The sequence below is a fragment of the Gossypium arboreum genome, chromosome 12 (genome assembly GCF_025698485.1).
Source record: "Gossypium arboreum isolate Shixiya-1 chromosome 12, ASM2569848v2, whole genome shotgun sequence".
Taxonomy (NCBI): domain Eukaryota; kingdom Viridiplantae; phylum Streptophyta; class Magnoliopsida; order Malvales; family Malvaceae; genus Gossypium; species Gossypium arboreum.
Window position 1 is genome coordinate 109,897,037 of NC_069081.1, and position 23,780 is coordinate 109,920,816.

The following is a 23,780-nucleotide window of genomic DNA, read 5'->3' on the forward strand; positions in this document are numbered from 1 at the left end:
AGGTAGATCAAGACAATCTGATTTCAGGGTATTTGATAGACCTGCAGCTAGTGTGAGCAGTGTTCAGAATACTCCCCGGCCTAAGTGTCAACATTGTGGAAGACATCATTTCGGTGAATACAGGACTAAGATTGGGGCTTGTTATAAATGTGGGGCTACTGATCATCTTATTCGAGATTGTCCCCAACTGTAAAAAGATGAAGTAGATCAGAAAGAGATACAGAGAACCACTCCCCAAAGAAGTAGACGTTCGGGCCAGAGAAGTGCTACAGAGGCTACCCGTTTGGGTATGAGAGAACCAGTTAGTCAATCAGAGAATAGAGCACCAGTACGTACCTATGCCATTCGAGCAAAGGAAGAGGCTACGGCTCCTGATGTAATTGCTGGTATTTTCTATCTTTATGATGTTACCGTTATGCATTAATAGACCCTGGGTCTACTCATTCATATATTTGCACTATGCTAGCATCTGAAAAGAAGTTATCTGTGAGTCCACTAACTATGATATACAAGTCACTAATCAATTAGGTCAAAGTGTGATGGTTAATTTAATATGTCGTAATTGTCCACTGAAAGTGAAAGGCTGTAAATTCCTTGCTGATTTGATGTTGTTACCCTTTCGAGAATTTGATATTATTCTGGAGATGGATTGGTTAACAAAACATGATGCTATAGTGAACTGTCGAGGGAAACAGATTGATTTGAAAAATCAGACAGGAGAAATGATTTCAGCTGAGTTTGGAAATATGAAAGATAATGTCCGAATTATTTCAGCCTTTTTAGCTTAAAAACTAATACGAAAGGGTAATGAAGCATATTTTGCTTATATTCTTGACACTCGAGATTCTGAATCAAAGTTGAAACAGTTGCCAGTTGTTAATGAATTTGTTGATGTGTTTCTTAAGGAATTGTCAGGTTTACCGCCAGATCGTGAAGTTGAGTTTGTGATTGATGTGATCCCAGGAACAGCTCCAATATCCATAACACCATACAGAATGGCACCGACGGAATTAAAAGAGTTGAAGACTCAGTTGCAAGAATTGTTAGATAAGGGGTTTATTAGACCGAGTACATCTCCTTGGGGTGCACCTGTTTTGTTTGTGAAAAAGAAAGATGGTTCGTTGAGATTGTGTATAGATTACAGACAGTTAAATAAGGTTACAATCAAGAACAAATATCCTTTGCCCCGCATTGATGATTTGTTCGATCAGTTGAAACGTGTTGCTGTGTTTTCAAAAATTGATCTTCGATCTGGGTATTATCAGCTGAAAGTTAAAGGATGTGACGAGCCAAAAACTGCCTTCAGAACTCGATATGGTCATTACTAGTTTCTGGTAATGCCATTTGGTTTCACTAATGCTCCTGCTGCATTTATGGACTTGATGAATCAGATTTTTCAACCTTATTTGGATAGATTCGTGGTTGTATTTATTGATGATATGCTGATCTATTCGAAGACCAAGCTTGATCATGCAGAACACTTGAGAAGTGTGTTACAGACCTTGAGAGAGAAGCAGTTGTATGCAAAGTTCAGCAAGTGTGAATTTTGGCTACATGAGGTTGGATTTCTAAGTCATATTGTCTCAGCTGAAGGAATTCGAGTAGATCCAAGTAAAGTGTCAGCAGTGGTGAATTGGAAAACTCCAAAGAACGTAACAGAAGTGCGGAGTTTCCTGGGATTTGCGGAATACTACCGCCGATTTGTTAAAAATTTTTCAATGATTGCTTTGCCGATGACTCGACTACTTCAAAATAATGTTGAATTTGTATGGTCTGAAGAGTGCCAACAAAGTTTTGATTAGTTGAAGAAGATATTGACAGAAGCTCCAGTGTTAACTCAGCCAGAATCAGGTATACCATATGTTGTGTATAGTGATGCATCTTTAAATGGTTTGGGTTGTGTTTTAATGCAGTCAGGGAAAGTAGTGACATATGCTTCTCGACAATTAAAACCGCACGAGAAAAATTACCCTACCCATGATTTGGAGTTAGCTGCGATTGTGTTTGCTTTAAAAATCTGGAGACATTATTTATATAGGGAAAAATGTTATGTGTATACCGATCACAAAAGTCTGAAATATTTGATGACACAGAAAGAGCTGAACTTGAGACAGAGACGATGGCTCGAACTATTGAAAGATTATGATCTTGTTATTGATTATCACCCGGGGAAAGCTAATGTGGTCACTGATGCACTTAGCCGAAAATCATCATTGTTTGCACTTTGAGCAATGATTGTTCATTTGTCTGTTAATGAAGATGGTTCAGTATTTGCAGAATTGAAAGCAAAATCTACATTCCTTCAACGGATCCGTGAATTACAGAGTGATGATCCGAAACTAGTGTTGAAACGACAAACGGTTTAGGATAATTTGAGTTCAGAATATAGCGTTGATGATGGTGGTATGTTGCGTTATCGTAATAGAATTTGTGTTCCAAATAATCCAGAATTGAAAAATGATATTCTTGCTGAAGCTCATAATAGTAAGTATTCTATTCATCTGGGTAGTACAAAAATGTATTGCGATTTAAAAAGAATGTACTAGTGGCTTGGTATGAAGCGAGAGATTTGTGAATTTGTTGCAAAATGTCTAATCTGTCAGCAGGTGAAAGTAGAGCATCAAGTACCAACAGGTTTATTACAACCTATTATGATTCCTGAATGGAAGTGGGAACACATTACGATGGATTTTGTATCAGGATTGCCTGTGACTCCGAAAAAGAAAGATTCAATCTGGGTTATCGTTGATAGATTGACAAAGTCGGCACATTTTATTCCAGTCAGATCAAATTTTTCATTGGAGAAGTTAGCGGAATTGTATATTTCTGAGATTGTGAGATTACATGGAATTCCAGTATCTATTATTTCGGATCGAGACCCGAGATTTACTTTGAGATTTTGGAGTAAATTACAGGATGCTTTGGCCACTAAATTAAATTTCAAAGACTTTTCATCCTCGAATGAATGAGCAATCGAGCGAGTGATTCAGATTTTAGAAGATATGTTAAGGTGTTATGTACTTGAGTTTGGCGGCAGCTGGGAAAGGTATTTACCTTTAGTCGAATTTGCTTATAATAATAGTTATCAAACTAGTATTAAAATGGCACCATTTGAAGCTCTGTATGGAAGAAAGTGTAGAACTCCATTATATTGGTTTGAATTAAGTAAATGGAAACTAATGGGAGTGGACTTGATTCGGGAAACCGAAGAAAAAGTTTGTATTATTCGAGATTGTTTAAAAGCTGCATCTGATTGACAAAAATCATATGCAGATTTAAAGAGAAGAGATATAGAGTTTAATGTGGGTGATCGTGTATTTTTGAAAGTGTCACCATGGAAAAAAGTTTTGCGGTTCGGTAGAAAGGGAAAACTCAGCCCACGATTTATCGGGCCATATGAAATTATTGAAAAAATCAGTCCGGCAGTTTATAGATTGGCTTTGCCCCCGGAGCTTGAAAAGATTCATAACGTGTTTCATGTGTCTATGTTGAGACAGTACAAATCAGATCTATCACATGTAATTCCTTATACAGAAATAGAACTCTAACCCGACATGACTTATTCAGAAGAACCGATGAAAATTATAGATTGGGAAATTAAAGAGTTAAGGAACAAACGGGTACTGTTAGTAAAAGTGTTGTGGCATCGACATGGTGTGGAGGAGGCAACCTGGGAAACAAAAGAATCAATGAAATCACAATATCCGAACCTATTTTCAGGTAACAAATTTCGAGGACGAAATTTCTTAAGAGGGGGAGAATTATAATAGCCTAAATTTTTAGTGGTGTCGGAACAGTGATTCGAGATCACTAAATCCAACAAATGAGTAGAAAATATTAATAATTTAGTGAATATAAGTTAAGTGTAAAGTTAGGAAAAATTTTTGAAATAGCGAATAGTGTACTAGAAATATAAATTCTAAAAAAAATTAGAATCAGAAACTAGATATCGAGAGTTTGAAAATTTTTAAAACGAGCCATAAATATTTTTATAAATATTTATGGAATGTTAATAAGTTAGTATTAAAGTTTCGTCAAGAAATTTTAAAGTTTCGATAGTTAATTGAATAAAAAGGATTAAATTGTAACAAATGTAAAATTATGGGAAATGATTAAATAGCTTAAATGATAAAAGAAAGAGGGTTTAAAAGGAAATAGACCCAAGGTCTATTTGGGCTGGACGGCAAGGTGCATGAAATCAGCAGGAAAATTGATGAATTAACGGCAAAATTGGAATGTTGCAAAATTTACTTAATAAAACTAGGACTAAAGTGGAATTATCTAGATTTCTCATTATTTTTCTGCATTCTCATCAGCAAAAAACACCATAGAAGGGTTTTCTTCAGCTGGTTTTTCATATTTTTACTGTAAATCGAGAACCCGAAGCAAGTCGAGGAAAAGAAAAAGTAGCTGATTAGTCCCTGAACTTTCACAAATTTTACAAATCAACCCAAGTAAGTTCACATGGTTGAAGTTTAATGATTATATGTTAATTTTATGAATTATATAATGTATGATGAAATATATTTATTGATGAATAGAGAATAAAATAACAACCCGAAAATCGAATAAATGATCAAATTGAGCGAAATGTCGAATTTGAGTACTTCTGATCAGTGACAAGTGATAAGTGGTAGCCTCAGCTACACTTATCTGATCAGTGATAAGTGACAAGTGATAAGTGGTAGCTTTAGCTACACTTATCTGATCAGTGACAAGTGATAAATGATAAGTGGTAGCTTAGCTACACTTATCTGATCAGTGACAAGTGATAAGTGATAAGTGGCAGCTTTAGCTACACTTATCTGATCAGTGACAAGTGATAAATGTGATCAATGTAAGACCGTGACAGGACTATGACTTCAAAAAAAAGTGATGAGTGATCATATGCAAGACCATAGTTATACTATGGCAAAGTGAAAGTGAAGTACTCAATTTTCCGTAACCATTCCCTAATTTAGTTAAAGAATGATATGTGACAAATGGGCCCAAAAGAATTAAAGGAAATGGATAAGTGGTAATAAGTTTATACAAGGGAACTCACCAATGACTGTGGTTGACAGGTGAACTTAATAATTGTGTATATTGTATAAGTGTATAAATATTTGGTAAGATTTATGTTTTATGCCTATGAACTTACTAAGCTTTTATAAGCTTACTTGAGTGTATTCAATGTCTCTTGTAGATTGACGTAGAAGTATACGGAGGATCGGATCAACACAGAGGATCACACTATCCAGATTATCTCCGGTAGCTTTTGTAAATTTCCTTTTTTGATTTATATGGCATGTATAAGGTTTGGTGATTATATAAATACTAAGACTTGTTTAATGAATATACATTAAAGTAAAGAATGATGAATATGTTAAATAGTGTAGTTATAATAGAAGTATAATTTGGTATCAAATTGATTGAAATGAATTGGTTGGTTGGATTGGTCTCGGTTTTAAAATTTGCAGGGAAGGTTAGATATTTATAAAGGGGTTATATTGAGAAAAAAAACTTTGGGATTTTGCGAAAAACTCCCTATGGTTTCGATTTAATTCTGGTTTGGTCTCGAAGTATGTTTTGGGCTTTGGAGGCCCATCTAAAGGACGTCATGACATGTTTTAGTAAATGAATAGTATTTAACTCGTATTAATGGAAAATTAATTCGGTAAACTCCGGTAATACCTTCTACCCTATTCCGGCGACGAATACAGGTAAGGGGTGTTACACCTAACCAATGTACCCTCATTGGTACTACATTTATATCATCAAAACATATCATCAAAGCATCATTCAAATCCAAATTATAAACATACCAAATTCAATCCATTTTGCCTAATTTATAAGCACTTAAACACTAACTTAAATTCACATGCACATATCTAAATTTGGTTCAATTTATTATGCCATAATATGGCTTCAAAAACAAACACATGTTTATATATATACTAACCAACATTAAGCTTATAACCTCATTTACAATCAATCGACAAAATAACTATTATTTAGAACCCTAGATACAGGCCGACACAAAAGGTAAACATCACCACATTTAAGTTCGAGATCATTGTTGGATGCTTAATTGGCAATCAAAAGTGAAGTATCTAACCTGCGCACGAAAAAACAAAATCATATACTGAATAAAACTCAGTGGTATTTTTATAATTCGAATATTTAAAAACAAGATAATATAATTTGCACAATTGAATTTTAAGCACATATTAATGTCTAATATCATGACTATCATATGTTATTATATTTAATTTGTTAAATAATGTCCCAATTCACACAATTGATATATAAATAGTTATTCACATATCAAATCACATTTATTTGTACAATGGCATTAGCCATTTAATAATCAACTCATGAATACATCATTTTATATCAACCTTAATTCTCATCATTTGCTATATAACAGCTTTTCACAATTTGATCCACATATCATTTAAACAATAACATTATCCATTCCATATCCAATTCATGAGTACATAACCCATGTATCTCATTTTCATGTTTCAAATTACTATCCCATTTTCAATTCACATACAATATCAATCATAGTACCATTTTATTTAATTACCCCTATTAACATGACTTGGACTCGGACGGATACACAGATCCAACCAACACATCAGTTTGTCACCCAATGCCTCATCGGATAAATCTGAAGTATTAACCGCGGCCAGCGCTATATAAATTGACACCTAGTGTCTCATCGGTTAAACCAAAGTAAATTAGCACCCAGTGCCTCATCGACTCGAGGTTGAAGAAATCTGTAACGAACCACAATTACTGGTATCAAAAATTGAAGGTTTAAGTCCATGTTTTTGTAAACCCAAATTCGTAAATATTTATTAGAAATATTTATGAATGATAGTTAAGTGATTAATTAGGGTTTAATTTAGTGAATTAGCTTGAATTAAGAATAAATAGGAGAAAGGACTAGATTGCATAAAGAGTAAAAGTCTAATTATAGACTAAAGAAAGGTCAAGGGACTAAATTAGTAATTAAACCATAGGTGACAAGTGTATGGTAATAATGAAATACATGTGGAATTAATTTTAATCATAAATGTATATAATTATTAAGAATTTACTTATATTATAAGTAAATTATATTATATTATATTATATTATTATTAAAATGTATTAAAGTAAATAAAGAAATAAAAGAAACAAAACAAAGAAAAGGAACAGGGAAGGCCAAACGAAAATAGAAAGAAAGAAATGAAAAGAGAAAATTGAAGGCTTAGGGTTTAAAGTTTGATTGGTAAGTCATTTTAGTCTCTTTTCTTGTAATTTTAGTGTTTATGGAATCTTAGAAGCATAAATCTACATGAATTATGTTGAAAATTAGAAATTGAAATTTTAGATGTTGATTAATTTGAACAATTGAATGAATTATGAGATAAAGTGATAGAATTCAAGTTAGAAGTGGGAGAATGAATGAATTGTAAAGAGAGATAAGTTCATTATAGTAGGGACTAAATTGTTTAAATTGTATAATTGATGTTTTATATTGAATATTAAGAGTTGAAACTTGTTTAAAGTATGTATTAAATGAAAATATGAGATTTATTTGAAGAGAAAGAATGGTTATGGTGGAAGGACTAAATTGGAATTTATGTAAAAGTTACATGGAAAATAAAAGAATATGTTATTAAATGATATGTATTGGTGATCTTAAATGTTAATTTTTCCGTAGCTAACGTAGCACCAAAAACGCCATCGAAGAAGGGAAAAGAGAAAGTGAACGAAGATAACAAATAAACTCGAGAACTACGGTTTATATTTCTATAAACTAAGCTTTTAAATTAAGTGTTGTATGTATTACTTTATTATGTATGGCAAGTAAATTAAAGATAAGTATTGTTATATTTGAAATGCAATAGATGTTATATGAAAAATTGAAAGTGAAATGAAAACCCTATAAACAGTGTCGGGCTAGTCGAATATAATTGGCATGCCATAGGATTGGAAGTGTTAGGATATTCCGACTTTGTGTCGATAAGGCACTATGAGTGTCAATTACTGTTACTGTTCCAGATTCGTACCGATGAGGTACTCTGTGTAACACTATTGCTACCGTTCTTTATTCACTATCAAGTATCTTTATCAAGTATCATTTATTCTTTGTTACAATGTATTTCGGCTTCGGTCGATGAAACACTGTATAATATCCCGGTGTGTGAGTTGGATCCGCGTATCCGTTCAGGTCCAGGTTATGTTAATAGAGGTAAACTACTGTACTGAACACTGAAAGATACTGATTGAAACTGTATTTTCTTACTGAATATGATTTTATTGATACATGTTACAATGATATAAGGATAATTGAATGAAAATTTTATGAATTTCTTATTGTTAGAATTTACAGTTATGTTTAAATTGCATATTAAGTATTGGTTTATAGAAATACCACTGAGTATACTCAGCGTACAGTTTGCTTTCATGCGTAGGTTAAGTACAAAGTGACTAAAATCTCAACATTCAAGCCAATTCCCGAACTCAAATACTTGGTGAAATTTCCTATCCTAAAGAATGACATGTACCTAAGTTGTTTTGATGTTATTTTTTATATATAAGGGATATTAGTAAAGAATGCTGATTGTTGGATCATAATGTAAAGTGTATGAAATAATATAGTACATTTTGATCTAATTTGAATGGTTCTTAAAAATAAAATATATATGATAGATTGTTGTACTAGTAGTTTTAGCGTGTATTAGATATGTTTAATTATGTTTTGGACTGGTTGAAAATTTTTATTTTAAATTGCTTGTTATTTAAGGTTTGCAGGGCTGGTAAACTTGAACTATAAGGTTCATTTTGAGTCCACACGGCCTGTCACACGGGCGTGTGATTAGACCGTGTGCGACACACGGCTTGCACACAGGCATGTTGATAGGCCGTGTGTCCTTTGCACCTAAATTTTGTAAAACAGAATACCACACGGGATGAGTATACGGGCGTGTGACTTGGCCGTGTGAAGTTAGTTTATTCATGAGTAATAAGTCAGTGTTGTACACGGATAAAGGACACGGGCATGTCCAAGCCATGTGAGTCACATGGGGTGACAACAAAAGCGTGTCATGGAGACACAGGCATGTCTCTTAGGCCACACGGGTGTGTGGTACTGTTCATTAAAGGAAATTTTACGATTTGTATAAAAAAATTTATAAGTTACCAATTGAGTCTCGGTTTGGTTATAACATACATTATAAGTCTCGAGAGCCCATTAAGAGACAATAAGATTTTTTTTATAAACTGAATTATATTTTTTTCTCTATTAACTGTAATCGAACTGTAGCGACTGGTAATACCCCGTAATCCTGTTCCGGCTACGGGATAGAGTTAGGAGGTGTTACAAAATCCCTGAACTCTTTCTATCCTATGGCATGCTATTTATATCTGACTCATCCCGGTACAGTTATTAAGGTTTAATTTCACATTTCATATGCAACCAATATTCAATATTAAGTTTTCATATAATCGTATATACACATGAATTCAATTCAATCTATAACAATCAACATCCAACTTTTACATTAACACATATATTCATTTCACTCAACTGTCAAAATGTCAAATACTCACCTCAACACTTATCATATGTATTAAATTGAATTACAACAATAAACAACTAAATTCGGATTATAGAAATACAAACTAGGAATTCAGAGCTATTCGACGTCGACTTTATCTTTCCCCTTTTTAGTTGAGGATTCTAGTACAACGTTAACTACGGAATTAAAATAATTAAAATTTATCAATATAACATAATTCAATTTCATATTGAATATTTCAATTTTACTCAATATTTACCTAAATTTCAATTTAGTCCCAAAACCAATAATAATTTTTATTCTTCACATTTAATTCTCTATTTTTATACAAATTCCACTTTAAACTAAATTTAACTCCCTATTTTCACTTAAACCCCTAAATTTTTAATTTTCACAATTTAGTCTCTATTATTCAAAATTTACAATTTATTCTACAATTTAATCCTTTTTCTCTTCTAGCTTAAAAATCTATCAATTTAATCCCTAATACTAAAATTATTCAACATTAACAACACTTGAAAACTTAATAATTGTTAAAATTTCGACATGAATCAGGTAATACTTAATACCAGGATTCTAAAAACATACAAATTACAAGAAAAATGACAAAATTAACTAACCAATTAAACTTGGAAATTTTTGAAGCCATTAGGCCGTGAGTCTGCTTCTTTCTTTCTTTCTCTTTTTCTTTCTTTCTTTTCTTTCTAATTTTGGTTTGTCCTTATCTTTCTTTATTTCTTTTTCTTTTAATACTTATTTGTTTTATTATTATTATATATAATATATATACTTAACAATTAAGATTTCATATTATAATATAATATATAAATTAAATTTACATATAATATATATCACTAACAGTCCCACTTAAAGAAACAATGGTAAAATTAGTTCTTTAGTCCCTTTAATTATTCTTTAATTTATAATTCAACTTTCATCCTATATACAATTTAGTCCTTATACCTAATTACTTTTAATTTATACAAATTCACTTAACCGAAATCTAATTAACTACACAACTAGCTTCATAAATATTAATAAATATTTACGAGTCCGATTTACGGGAACGGGGTCCCGAAAATGTACTTTTTTCTTTCAATTTGGTCCTTTTTAATTAATTAACTATCGAAACGTTAAAATTTTTCAACGAAACTTTAATACCACCTTATTGACACTCCGTAAATATTTATAAAAATATTTACAGCTTAGTTTATAAAAATAAGGTCCCGATACCTTATTTTCTAAAACCACTTAAACTTAATAAATCTCTTATATAACATAAATTATCAAATCAAAGACCTTTTTAAAAATCACATTTGATTTGTAAATATTAAATAATAATATTTGTGAACTTGCTCGTCAGATTTGGTGGCTTCGAAACCACTGTTTCCGACACCACTGAAAAACGGGCTGTTATATCTGACTTCCTTAGTGGGACCTTCTCGATTCAGAGAGGAGAAGACAATTGTTTGGAAATTTGATTTTAATGGACATTTCCCCGTGAAGAGTACCTATGCCCTTCTATATCAGTATGACGTAATCACCCATGTGGTTTCACCTTCGCACAAAGCATGGACTAATCTAGGAAAACTAAAACTCCCTTACAAAGTTAAAGGCACCTCCCTAACAATGATAATAACTTTCCCTTTTGCAAAAATAGTAGGGAATCCATTAAGTACCTATTCCTTGAATATAGTTTTGCTCGAGCTATCTAGTTTGGTTCTCCTCTTGCTCTCCAATCATTGGAATCCGTATTTCTTCTTTATCATCCTAGTTTCTTCAATGGCAATCATAAGAATTCAAAATCTTTATGATTCTATAATGAACTTCTTCCCCCTTGACAGTTAAGAATTCAAACATTTGAGACTATTGAAAGTCCTCTTTCCTGCTAGACTCTCTTCTCTCTCTTTACATTACCTATTGCAGGTGAAATAACATGATTGGTGGAGATGTCATTATCAATACCATAAAGGCTCTCAGTCTTTATCCATTTAAAGCTTCAAATTTACTAACAAAATCTAGGTTAGACTTCATTTTCGGTTCTATTTTTATTACTCTAAAATTCATAATATTTCTTCTTGTAGGTTCTTCAAAATATGAAAAAAATGGTTGAATATCATATGCAAGTATATCGAAGTGAGATGGAAACTTCAACTAATACTCAACAACATCAAGCATCTCCTCCAAATGTTTTTTGGGTAACAAAATAAAAAGAAAATCAATTACAAACTAATAGTAGAAGCAGGGTTGGATAATAGAAAATGTTTGTCTAAACATATCTAATCATCAATCAATGAAGGAGCAACATGAAAATTCGAGCACCAATAGAAAAATCTTTCATCAGGTCAGCCAAAATATCAGAGACACAATTCACCTCTTTTGGCATTTTCTCCATGACCACTCTCCACTTGCATATGCACAGTTCTTGGATTCACATCTCCAAATCTTTTTTTCAATTCCCTTTGATATCACCATGGATACCTTTGATAGTTAGAGCACAATCAAGTCTCAACAATAACATTTTCCCAATTAGCCTCCCATACTAATTGGAGACCATCATACATAGCTCAAAGCTCAGTTTGTTGTACACTACATCTCATCATGTGCCAATACTGCTAAACAGGCAAGTTTCAAATTCGGATTACAAGCGCATCTACATTTAGTTTAAAAGAACTAGTAGGCGGTGAAACCCACCTTTGATCCCTAATCTAATTCATAATACCCCAACTTAAATTGACATGCTTCTGCTTAATGGATCTAGCCCAACATCACGAGGAATGAATCACATTGATTATGTTAAAAAGAGCATCTTGGAACAAACAAAAATTCCTTTGTTTCCAAATCCTTCGGCAAACAATACTAAATAAAGATGGCCAATCCACATCTTGAAAGACTAAATCAAGTTCATTCCTCAAATTAGTAGAAAGCCAATCCTCCAACGAATAAGAGAAAAATCGAGACGATTGCCTCGAGCGGATGATCTGCTCCTACATTTCTTTTACCTTACAATAGTCCCGTAATACATGAATACAAGATTCTTCAACACTCTCACAAAGCTTACACAAAGGGTCCTTTGATAAACCTCTCCTACAACGTTACGCATTAATAAAAAGATGACCCTTAAATACTAACCAAATGGCAGCAGCAAAAATTACCATTAGTAGCCCAATTTAAAATAATAATTAATAAGGAGGCAGACAATAATTAATAAGATTCTCCTACCCAATCAAGCTTCCATTTAACCTCTGGTGGGTTTAGGGTGCTTTTCATTAGAATACCATAAGCTTCTTTGACAGTAAAATTATCATTAGTGGCCCAATTTGAAATAATAACATCAGGACCTACTAGGGGAAGTCGGAGCCAATGTACCCGCAATATAAGTAAGGAATATCATTATTTAAAAAACACCGCATATAATCCCAATTCCAGTTACCCTCCATAGTCACTACCTCTCGAAAGGTGATAGATTTATCAATAAGAGAAGGAGTCAAACAATAATTAATAAGAGAACTCATCTCCACTAACCAAATATCTATCTAGAATTTAATAAGGATAGTCTTCAAAACATTTACTACTTGAAATATCCTCAGGACAGTCTTCAAAAAACTTATACTTGACTCGAAGCATCCTAACCGACAAAACTTTGCTTATTAGTAAGGACATTTCCTCCAATTTATCCACGGACCAATGGACAAAAACCATTTATTTTGAGAAACCAAATAATGTAGCACGTTTATTAGCTCTTCATGGCCCTAACTTTTCTATTGGTTTGTACAAAAGAAAAAATATAATATTGATTGGCTAAAATTATTGGATGTAACTCTTTTTATAACTTGCAATGGAGTGATAGCTGAAATCAGAGGTTGTTCGAGATCGTGACTAGGCAGTAACCATTCACACCCAATCTTATTGCAACCGGTTATATATGAAACCTGTGTTTGCAAAAGCTTTGGTAAACACCCCTTGAATAACCAAATCTATCTTTTGCCATAATTATGAGTTTTAATCTCTTTTTTAACAAACGATAAAGATGGCGAAACACCCACCTTGAAAAACCATATCTTTTTAATTTTGACCTCTTCTCCTTTTTAACTAACCACTGCTGTCGAAGGCAGGTTTTTTTTTTTAAAGGTTATAAACAGATGCGAGAGTATTTTTTCGCAAGAAAATTTTTATTGATGTTAATTTACAAAACTGCTGTGATTTGTTTAGGAAGAATCAACATAAATTTATTTTGTATATTTAGATTTTATTAATAGAATTATATAGTTGACGTTTTCGGATTATAAAAAAAAGATGATAATCGGAATTAAAATATTTTAGTATCTTTTTGCAATAAATAAAATATAATAACATTGTATTAAATATTATCCCTTTAATAATAAATAATTTGTATAGAGAAATTATCAACATATTTAAATAATCTCCATACCAAATTTTTTTTAATTTTGATTTAACACGAAATTCATCTCATTTTCAATATTATAATGTTAAATAATATGAGTTTCAAAAAAAAAATGATAGGATTTAAATAAGCATTAAAACCTAATAAAAAGTCTATCCAATAATCTCTAAATTATGCTGATTAAATCTTAGCTCGATTGACATTGTATTGTTGTTGATATAAGAAGATATGAGTTTGAATACGCTAAAGCGTATTATCTTCTTATTTAAATATTTGAGAAAAATTCCAGTTAAAAATACCAAATGTGTTTGTCTGTGGTTAAAGCAAGGATGGCAATGGAAGGGAATAAACATTTATCAAATTTATTTGTTTCATCATCCAGGTTGGAGAAAAGCCAACCACTTACCCTAAATCCGTAAAACAACAAATTGGAGTGAACCCACCTAGTATTCAATAAAGTTGTCCTAAAAAAACAGAATAAAGTAGTAGTAAAAAGCAAACAAAGGAAACAAAACAAATAACTAAAATTAAAGATCCAGGTAAGAGAAAGTTGATCACTGGAATATATACTAATAAACAACAGGGTTTGTTCTTCACTCACTGCCATCTATTTGCCAGTTTGTAATTTGTTTTTTTTTTCTTTAATCTCCATTAATGCAGCCAATATCACCTCTGGCAGCTTCTGTTTCACACTCATACATCTTGTGACCAAGATCTGTCTCTCCCACTCACTTATGTTTTTTTTCCAACTCTTTGTTATTCCTCTTCTCCTTTGTTCTAATTTGGGTTCCCACTTCAACCCACCATTTCTAAAAAGCTTCATTGATTGAGCTTGGATCAAATTCCCTAAGGAAACCATGCAAGACACCATTGGCATTCCTGCTTGTTTTTCATCGGGTGAGAAGCCTGCTGATGATCCCACAGCAGTAACCAGGTCCGGCCAGAGTGTTTTCATGTCTGTTTTCAGAACAAAGATTGCCGACCAGTGTCGTTTAGTAACTATCACTTGGTACAAGAACCTATTGCTCCATGGTCTCTCGGTATCAGTTGAAGGACCCGGGGGAGAGAGTCAGTATGGGTGTAAAGTCGAGCTTAAGCCATGGTGTTTTTGGAGAAAGCAAGGATCCAAACGTTTTGTGATCGATGGTAAACCTGTTGATGTGTTTTGGGACCTCAAGGCTGCTAAATTCAATGGCGAAACCGATCCCATCTCCGAGTACTATGTTGCTGTTGTTTGCGATAAAGAAGTTGTTTTACTCGTTGGGGATCTAAAGAAAGAAGCTTATAGGAAAACTGGCTGCAGGCCTGCACTTATTGATCCCATTTTGGTTTCAAGAAAAGAGCATATATTTGGCAAGAAGAGGTTCTCAACAAGAGTTAAATTTCATGAAAAAGGTGGGTTTCATGAGGTTTCAATTGAGTGTAAGAATAAAAATGTGGATTCTTTAGGTGGGGTGGTTGGTGTTGAGCCTGAAATGGAGATCAGAATTGATGGGAATTTGGCCCTTCATGTCAAGCATCTCCAATGGAAATTCAGAGGGAATGAATCCATTAATGTTAACAAAAGAAGATTACAAGTTTACTGGGATGTTCATGATTGGCTTTTTAGCCCTGGGTTAAGGCATGCCTTGTTTATATTCAAGCCTGTTTCATCATCAACATCATCATCGTCCACACCATTATCATCATCATCATCATCACTGTCATCTCAAACAGGGAGCAGTGGTTCATTAGAAGGGCTTAACCATGGTGGCTCATCAGAATTTTGCTTGTTCCTTTATGCCTGGAATATTGAATGACATCACCATCAATACCATAAGATTGTGAACCAAAATGGGGCTTCAATCTTTCGTGTTATGGGACATCATGGTGTGGTGAAGGGATATTGACTCCATTATTGAGCAGAAAATGGAAATCACAGCTGGGATTCAAACAAGTGGCTCAGAATTGGACAAAGCAACGCACATTGTATCACATTCATATACATGCTCCAATAATTCCCACATCTAGCTGTTTTATGAAATTCTTTCTTTTATTTCTTCTTTCTTGATCTGTTCTAGATAAGTGCGCAAGCTCATATATATAATGACGATAAATTTATAATAAAATCATTTAACTGCAAGGCTTATCTGTGATTATGCACTGCACATGGATACAACTTGCTTTCCCCTTTCATTGTTTGTTTACCCTCAATGACTTGAAAATCTCCACTTTGCTCTATTATTGTAAATGGATTAACTTCAGTCGATGAATGTTTACCCTCAATGACTTGAAAATCTCCACTTTGCTCTATTATTGTAAATGGATTAACTTCAGTCGATGAAAATTACAGTAATATACACTCCATCATCTTTGATGAAAGAATTGATCTTTTAGAAATATTTGTCTAGAAATCGAAACAAAAATCGGTGCTTTTCATTCGATCTGTGCCAACAAGCGACAACATGTTGTCATAAACGTCTATATACCCGAACGCATTGGTCCCAGGAGGACACTCTAAAGCAGCATCAAGCACCCTGTGATGAACTCCACGAGAATCAACTGAATATCCTCCTTGATGATTGTGTCCGCTGAGGCAAACCTTCACACAATCGTACTGGTGAATCAGGTCCATTACTTGGTCGTAGTTCCATAAAAGCGTTGTTTTGCTTGTTGCACCTGGATCTAATGGCACATGACAACATATTATCACTTTCTGTTTCATATTTGTTGCATCCTTAAGTACATTATCCAGCCATTCCATTTGCTTATTTCCGACTGCTCCATTGAACATAACGAACCTTCTATCAACACCCTTCAGTCCCTCTGGGCTGTTTTTATCTGAATTCGGGTTTTTTTCACTCAGGATTTTCAAGGCCTCCAGTCTATTCGGATGGTCATGAGGCCATCCAATTGCACTAATATCATATCCATCCAATACAACAAATCTGTATCCCAGTGTTGGTGAAAAGTCATAGTATGCGTGAGTGCAATCATCACCATGATTCGGGATATTCAATAAAGGAAGCAACTTATCCCGTGGGAGATTGTAAAGACAGTGATTTCCAATCATGTGATACACGGGACCATGAAAATTTTCAAGCTCACTGACTACTTTCTTCACAGCATTTAGAGATTGATCCTTGGGACACTTCCCATCAATAATATCTCCGAAATTAATCACAAAGTTAAGATTCTTGTGGTCGTTCCAGTTCTTCACTGCCCTTTGCAAAACAAGAATACTATGTCTATAATACCGAGGAACACCAAGGAATGAGTGACCATCAGGGACATCCGCATACTGAACATCAGAAATAACACCAAAGGAAAATAGAGGATGCTTGCCTTGCCCGTTTGCTAAACGGTTTCCTAAGTCCATGCAGAAATCACTCCTTACACCTATCATATTACCAACTCAATGATTAACTTTAAAAGGCCGAATCAAGAAAGAAATTAGTAATGAAATGGATTCCTTGGAAAACGAAAAATAAAAGTTGTCAGAAATGAATTATCACAGGATAGGTACCAAGTGAAGCATAGAATGTCATGTAATTAATAGCTATCAGCCCATTACTGAAAAGTTAGAGCAACGTAAATAGAAACAAATGCATTCAACCTAAATGAAGCAGTATTGCACAATTTAGCCATCTGAGAAATCAAAATCCCATAGCATATATTCACCATTACTCCTGCCTTTCAGGTTTCTCATCATGTTGATCGTTGCAGAAAGTCCGATAAATTGAAAAAAAGAAGGCTTCAACTAAAAGGCTTTTGGTCACAAATGGAGGAGAAGTTTTGGAGACTAATTAATCTACTCATTCAATAAAACTAGGCTTATGTGAGCGCATAAGTGCACAACAAAACATCAAAAATAGACAATGCCAAACGAAAGGAACTTTTAAGAAATTTACAGTTGAGAAAATTTCTAAATCGATTCTCAAGTCCAACCTTTAGGATTCTAAATTATACAAACTGCACACTATTTTAGAAATATAATTCGCCATCAATGACATGAAGACTTAAGAGCATTTGAAGAGACTACTCTATCCTCCTAGACCACATCATGAACAATCATTCTGAACTAAGAGGATACTTACAATTTATTCCAATATCCATCCTCAACTCCAAACTACTATAGCACTATTCGGGTCAGCGTTATGAGTTCGACATGAGTATAAAAATATTCTTGTACCCTTATTCAAATCTATAGGATACGGATACTTCAGGGAAAAAAATCCCAGTCTAACATATTCTCCAGCTAAGTTCTCCTCACGTAATCACGAATACTATAGAGAAAATGAAAAAAATCCTAATAATTTAGTCAGTTGGTGGATGAATTGAGGGCAGATTCTCAGAGTAAATGTTAAAAGACAAAGCAACGCGGTTCATCCAAAGTACTTCGACTTTCCCTTAAAAAATCGACAACCGTTTAAATTAAACGTGAAAATCCCAGATCAAAACTGCAAGGAAAACCCCAGATGCGAGACAGATCGAGATAAGCTTAATAAGTTTCAACACTCAACACGTTCCTCTCTCTCTCTGCTTCTTAATCATGAAAAAGGAAATTAAGCTGTATGATATAAAAATATCTGAAGCATACATAACGGAAAACTAATCCTCAAACAAAGCTGTGATATGTATATATATATATATGTTGGTTTTCAACAGAGAAAATCAAACCATATTTATGCAAGAAAAAGTGAAAAGAGAGTGTAAAGAATAACCTGCTTCCATTGTGTTGATTTGTATGGAGAAACGAAACCTCCAAAAGATGTGGGTTGTTGCATAGATTGTGACTGAAAATGGTGAACAGAGAGGTGGCGTTGGATATTGGCGAAAGCTTTCCTTCCGGGGGTCAACTTCTTTTTTCTGCTTTGAAATAAATAATGTTAACTAGAAATAATAAAGTTAGGTTAATGAACGTTATAACATTTTGTGCTAGAAATTCCATATTTTTACGTGTTTTTAAGATTTTATATATAAAATTATACTTGTAAAATTATTTTATAAAAACAATAATTTTTAGTCAATGATACAATTTAATTGGAATCCCACAACTTAACCTATCTCTTAGGCAATTGTATAAATATATAGATAGTTGGATTCTTTTTCTTTGGTTATTTTAAAATTTGAAAAAATATGAGTATGTATATTAATGTTGTCTTAATTAGACCCATCAATCAAATTGGTTGAATAAAGAACTGGTTGAAGTATATGCCGATGAGAGGTAAAGAATTGCTCAAATCAGTCGAATTGGAAATTGATTGTCTAACTTGTTTGACCACAAATTTGATTCTAAAAATATTAATTTAAATTATTATTTATGTGATTGGCTGGATTGATATCACCTATTAATCACATAGTTGTTAAATTACCAAAAAGTCAATTTTAAAACAAAATAAGATATGCTACTACGAGACTGTTCATGTCTTTTTATATGAAATTTTAAAATACACATAATATAGGATTTGAACTAATACAACACGGTTTTCAACATATCAATTTTACCATTTAAATTAAAGCCTTGATTGTTTTTATGTCAACAAAATATTCTTTCCATAAGAATGTTTGGTAGAAAAATGGAAAGAAAAATAATTTTATTTCCTTCCATTGCTTAGTAGAGTTAAAAAAAAAGAGAAAATAAAATATTTAACAAATATATAATTTTAAATTAACATGTATCTCTCTCGTTTTTCAATTTGAAATGATTAATTTTATACATCAGTATAAAAATATCATCTCTTCTAATTTTTCTAAAACCAAGCACACTGAAAATTTATTTTCTTTCTATTTTTCCATTCTCTTCTCTATTCGCTATATTTTTCTATTTAACCAAGCACACCCAAAATTATTTTATTTATTTTCTACAAATGTTAAGAGTAACTAGGAACTTTATCATGGGCATATATATTTAGGAAAAATTTATGTTTAAAAATAAAATATAATAGATAATGAAATCTATGCTTTAAAACTAATTAATAATAGCATATGTAATAGGTACAATATTAAAATAAAAAATTAGATTAAATTGTAAGTAAAATAAAATTTAAATACATAAATGCATCAAATTAAAAATGCTAAATGAATATTATTTATTGATCATAATGTTATCATTAATTTTAAATTTGTGTCGAGTTAATTTATGCTACAAGCTCAATCAACAAAATTATTAATATTAAAATTCTATCACACACTTATATGTGTGGAAACCATGTATGTAGAATGCATGAGTACATTTATAAATAACATACCATAAATAATAATAGGTAAGGCTTGAAACTAATAAAAAAATTGTGTAATATTTACTAAATTAAAATAAAATTTTATTTAGATTATGAATAAAAAGAAATTTAAATTGGTAAATATACCATATTATAAATCTTTTATTAATGAATTGATGTTTTATAAATATTTGTCTAGAAATCGAAACAAAAATCGGTGCTTTTCACTCGATCTGTGTCAACAAGCATTGAGCACTCTGTTTAACGAACCTTCTATCAACACCCTTCAATCCCTCTGGGCTGTGTTTATCTGAATTCGGGTTTTTTCACTCAGGATTTTCAAGGCCTCCAATCTATTCGGATGGTCTTGAGGCCATCCAATTGCACTAATACCATATCCATCCAATACAACAAATCTGTATCCCGGTGTTGGTGAAAAGTCATAGTATGCGTGAGCGCGACCATCACCATGATTCGGGATCTTCAATAAAGGAATAACTTATCCCGTGGGAGATTGTAAAGACAATGATTTCCAATCATGTGATACACGGGAGAAAATTTTCAAACTCACTGGCTACTTTCTTCACAGCATTTAGAGATTGATCCTTGGGACACTTCCCATCAATAATATCTCCGAAATTAATCACAAAGTTAAGATTCTTGTGGTCGTTCCAGTTCTTCACTGCCCTTTGCAAAACAAGAATACTATGTCTGTAATACCGAGGAACACCAAGGGATGTGTGACCGTCAGGGATATCCGCATACTGAACATCAGAAATAACACCAAAGGAAAATAGAGGACGCTTGCCTTGCCCGTTTGCTAAACCGTTTCCTAAGTCCATGCAGACATCACTCCTTACACCTATTATATTGTCAACTCAATGATTAACTTTAAAAGGCCGAATCGAGAAAGAAATTAGCAATGAAATGGATTCCTTGGACAACGAAAAATAAAAGTTGCCAGAAATGAATTATCACAGGATAGGTACCAAGTGAAGCAGAGAATGTCATGTAATTAACAGCTATCAGCCCATTACTGAAAAGTTAGAACAACGTAAATAGGAAACAAATGCATTCAACCTAAATGAAGCAGTATTGCACAATTTAGCCATCTGAGAAATTGAAATCTCATTGCATATATTCACCATTACTCCTGCATTTCAGGTTTTTCATCACCAAAAAAAAACAGAGGCTTTAACTAAAAGGCTTTTGGTCACAAATGGAGGAGAAGTTTTGGAGACTAATTAATCTACTCATTCAATAAAACTAGGCTTATGTGAGCGCATAAGTGCACAACAAAACATCAAAAATAGACAATGCCAAACGAAAGGAACTTTTAAGAAATTTACAGTTGAGAAAATTTCTAAATCGATTCTCAAGTCCAACCTTTAGGATTCTAAATTATACAAACTGCAAACTAATTTAGAACTATGATTCGCCACCAATGACATGAAGAATACACTTAAGAGCATCTGAAGAGACTACTCTATTCTCCTAGACCACATCATGAACAAATCATTCTGAACTAAGGGATACTTACAATTTATTCCAATATCCAACCTCAACTCCAAACTACTATACCACGATTCGGGTCAGCCTTATGAGCTCGACATGAGTGTCAAAATATTCTTGTACCCTTATTCAAATCTATAGGATACGGATACTTCAGGGAAAAAAATCCCAGTCTAACATATTCTCCAGCTAACTTCCCCTTAGATGTGCATGCATAATCACGAATACTATAGAGAAAATGAAAAAAATATTAATAATTTAGTCAGCTGGTGGATGAATAGAGGGCAGATTCTCAAAGCAAATGCTAAAAGACAAAGCAACGAGATTCATCCAAAGTACTTTGACTTTCCCTTAAAAAATCGATAACCCCATTGAGTAAATTAAACGTGAAAATCCCGGATCAAAACTGCAAGGAAAACCCCAGATGCAAGACAGATCGAGATAAGTTTAATAAATGTCAAGACTCAACACATTCCTCTTTCTCTCTGCTTCTTAACCATGAAACTGTTGTGTTCACAAAGGGAAATTAAGCTATATAATTTTAAAACATCCGAAGCATACATAAGCTATGATATGTAAATATATATACATGTTGGTTTTCAACAGAGAAAATTAAACCATATTTATGCAAGAAAAAGTGAAAAGAGAGTGTATAGAATAACCTGCTTTCACTGGGTTGATTTGTATGGAGAAACGAAACCTCCAAAAGATGTGGGTTGTTGCACAGATCGTGACTGCAAATGGTGAACAGAGAGGTGGCGTTGGATATTGGCGTAAGCTTTCCTTCCGGGGTCAACATTATTTATGAGCTCGACATGAAATATTCAGACAATCCGATTAATTGAATTGGTATCATCCTTTAACTAAGTTCCAACATAGTCGTGAAATTATCAAAAAATCAATTTTTAAACAAAGTAAGAGATGCTACTATGAGAGTGGTCATTTCTTTTTTATATTTTATATAAAATTTTAAAATACACACGTATTTAAATCAGATACAAATATATTAATTTTACCATTTTAATTAAAGTTTCCATTGTTTTTATATCAACATAATTTTTTTCCCATAAGTATGTTTGATAGGAAAGATGAAAAATAATTTTCTTTCAATAGATATGTTTGGCGGGAAAGATGGAAAATAGAAAGAAAAAGCAATTTTTCCTTTTATATTGCTTGATAGGGTTATATAAATGAAAATAAATAAAATAAAACATTTGAAAATTACATAATATTGAACTAATATAAGTTTCTTTTTCATTTTGTCTCCTCTCATCTTTCCAATTTAAAAGGATTATTTTTTATTCATTCGGATGAAAAATGATCACTTTCTATTTTTCTTTCCTCTCACTTTTCTTGGCAACCAAGCACACTTAAAACTTATTTTCTTTTTACTTTTTACTTTTTTGTTCTCTCCTCCCGTCCTTTTATTTTTTTATCCCGCCAAGCACACCCTAAATTATTTTACTATTTTCTACAAATGTTATGAGAAACTAAAAACTTTATCATAGGCATATGTGTGTGAAATCCCATATTGAGGACACAGATGTATGTTTAAGATTAACATAAAATAAAGAATTAAATATATGCTTTGAAACTAATTAATAATAACAAATAGAATATGTACGATATTTAAAAAAAGTAGATAAAATTGTAAGTAAAACAAAATTCAAACACATAAATACATCAGGTTAAGAATACTAAATGAATATAATTTATTTATCATAATGTTGTCATAAAATCTAAGTTTGTGTTAAGTTAATTTGTGACATCATCTCAATCAACAACATTATTAATATTAGAAATTCTATCACACACTTATGCGTCTGCATGTGAATCATCCAGAATCCATAATAAAATAGACATTAGGGAGAAATCCGATGGTAAGCGTTGTGGATAATGCAGATTAGCTGGTCATAATTGGAGTAAATGCCTGCAATGAAACTACCATATTGGACAATCGTCACGATCAGGTAGGAATTGAGCTTATGTAATCTAATGTACCTAATTTATATTCCAAAGGTTGTTCCAAGTTTTAATGTTGTAATGTATTTAATTTATATAACAAAAAAGTACAAACTTTGTAATATTTAAATTGCAAGAAACCAT

The 23,780-nt window shown here is 32.6% G+C and overlaps 2 protein-coding genes and 1 pseudogene across 2 annotated transcripts; 1 reads left to right on the plus strand and 2 right to left on the minus strand.

The window, feature by feature from the left end:
* The first annotated feature begins 14,819 nt into the window (after window positions 1-14,819).
* Window positions 14,820-16,473, plus strand: LOC108486748 (uncharacterized). Its single transcript, XM_017790956.2, has one exon. The coding sequence runs from the start codon at window positions 14,820-14,822 to the stop codon at window positions 15,759-15,761; it is 942 nt and encodes a 313-aa protein (XP_017646445.1). The 3' UTR covers window positions 15,762-16,473.
* On the minus strand, window positions 15,523-18,868 carry LOC108486747 (manganese-dependent ADP-ribose/CDP-alcohol diphosphatase-like). Its single transcript, XM_017790955.2, has 2 exons — window positions 18,666-18,868; window positions 15,523-17,340 (listed from the first exon to the last, which is right to left on the minus strand). Exons 1-2 carry the CDS (start codon window positions 18,673-18,675, stop codon window positions 16,349-16,351), a joined length of 1,002 nt encoding a protein of 333 aa, XP_017646444.1. The 5' UTR covers window positions 18,676-18,868; the 3' UTR covers window positions 15,523-16,348.
* Window positions 18,869-20,288: 1,420 nt separating this feature from the next.
* LOC108485070 (manganese-dependent ADP-ribose/CDP-alcohol diphosphatase-like) lies at window positions 20,289-22,545 on the minus strand (annotated as a pseudogene).
* Between the last annotated feature and the right edge of the window lie 1,235 nt (window positions 22,546-23,780).

Bases quoted from the DNA above. Each gene is read 5' to 3' on its own strand.
- LOC108486748 (XM_017790956.2), top strand. From the start codon at position 14,820: ATGCAAGACACCATTGGCATTCCTGCTTGTTTTTCATCGGGTGAGAAG.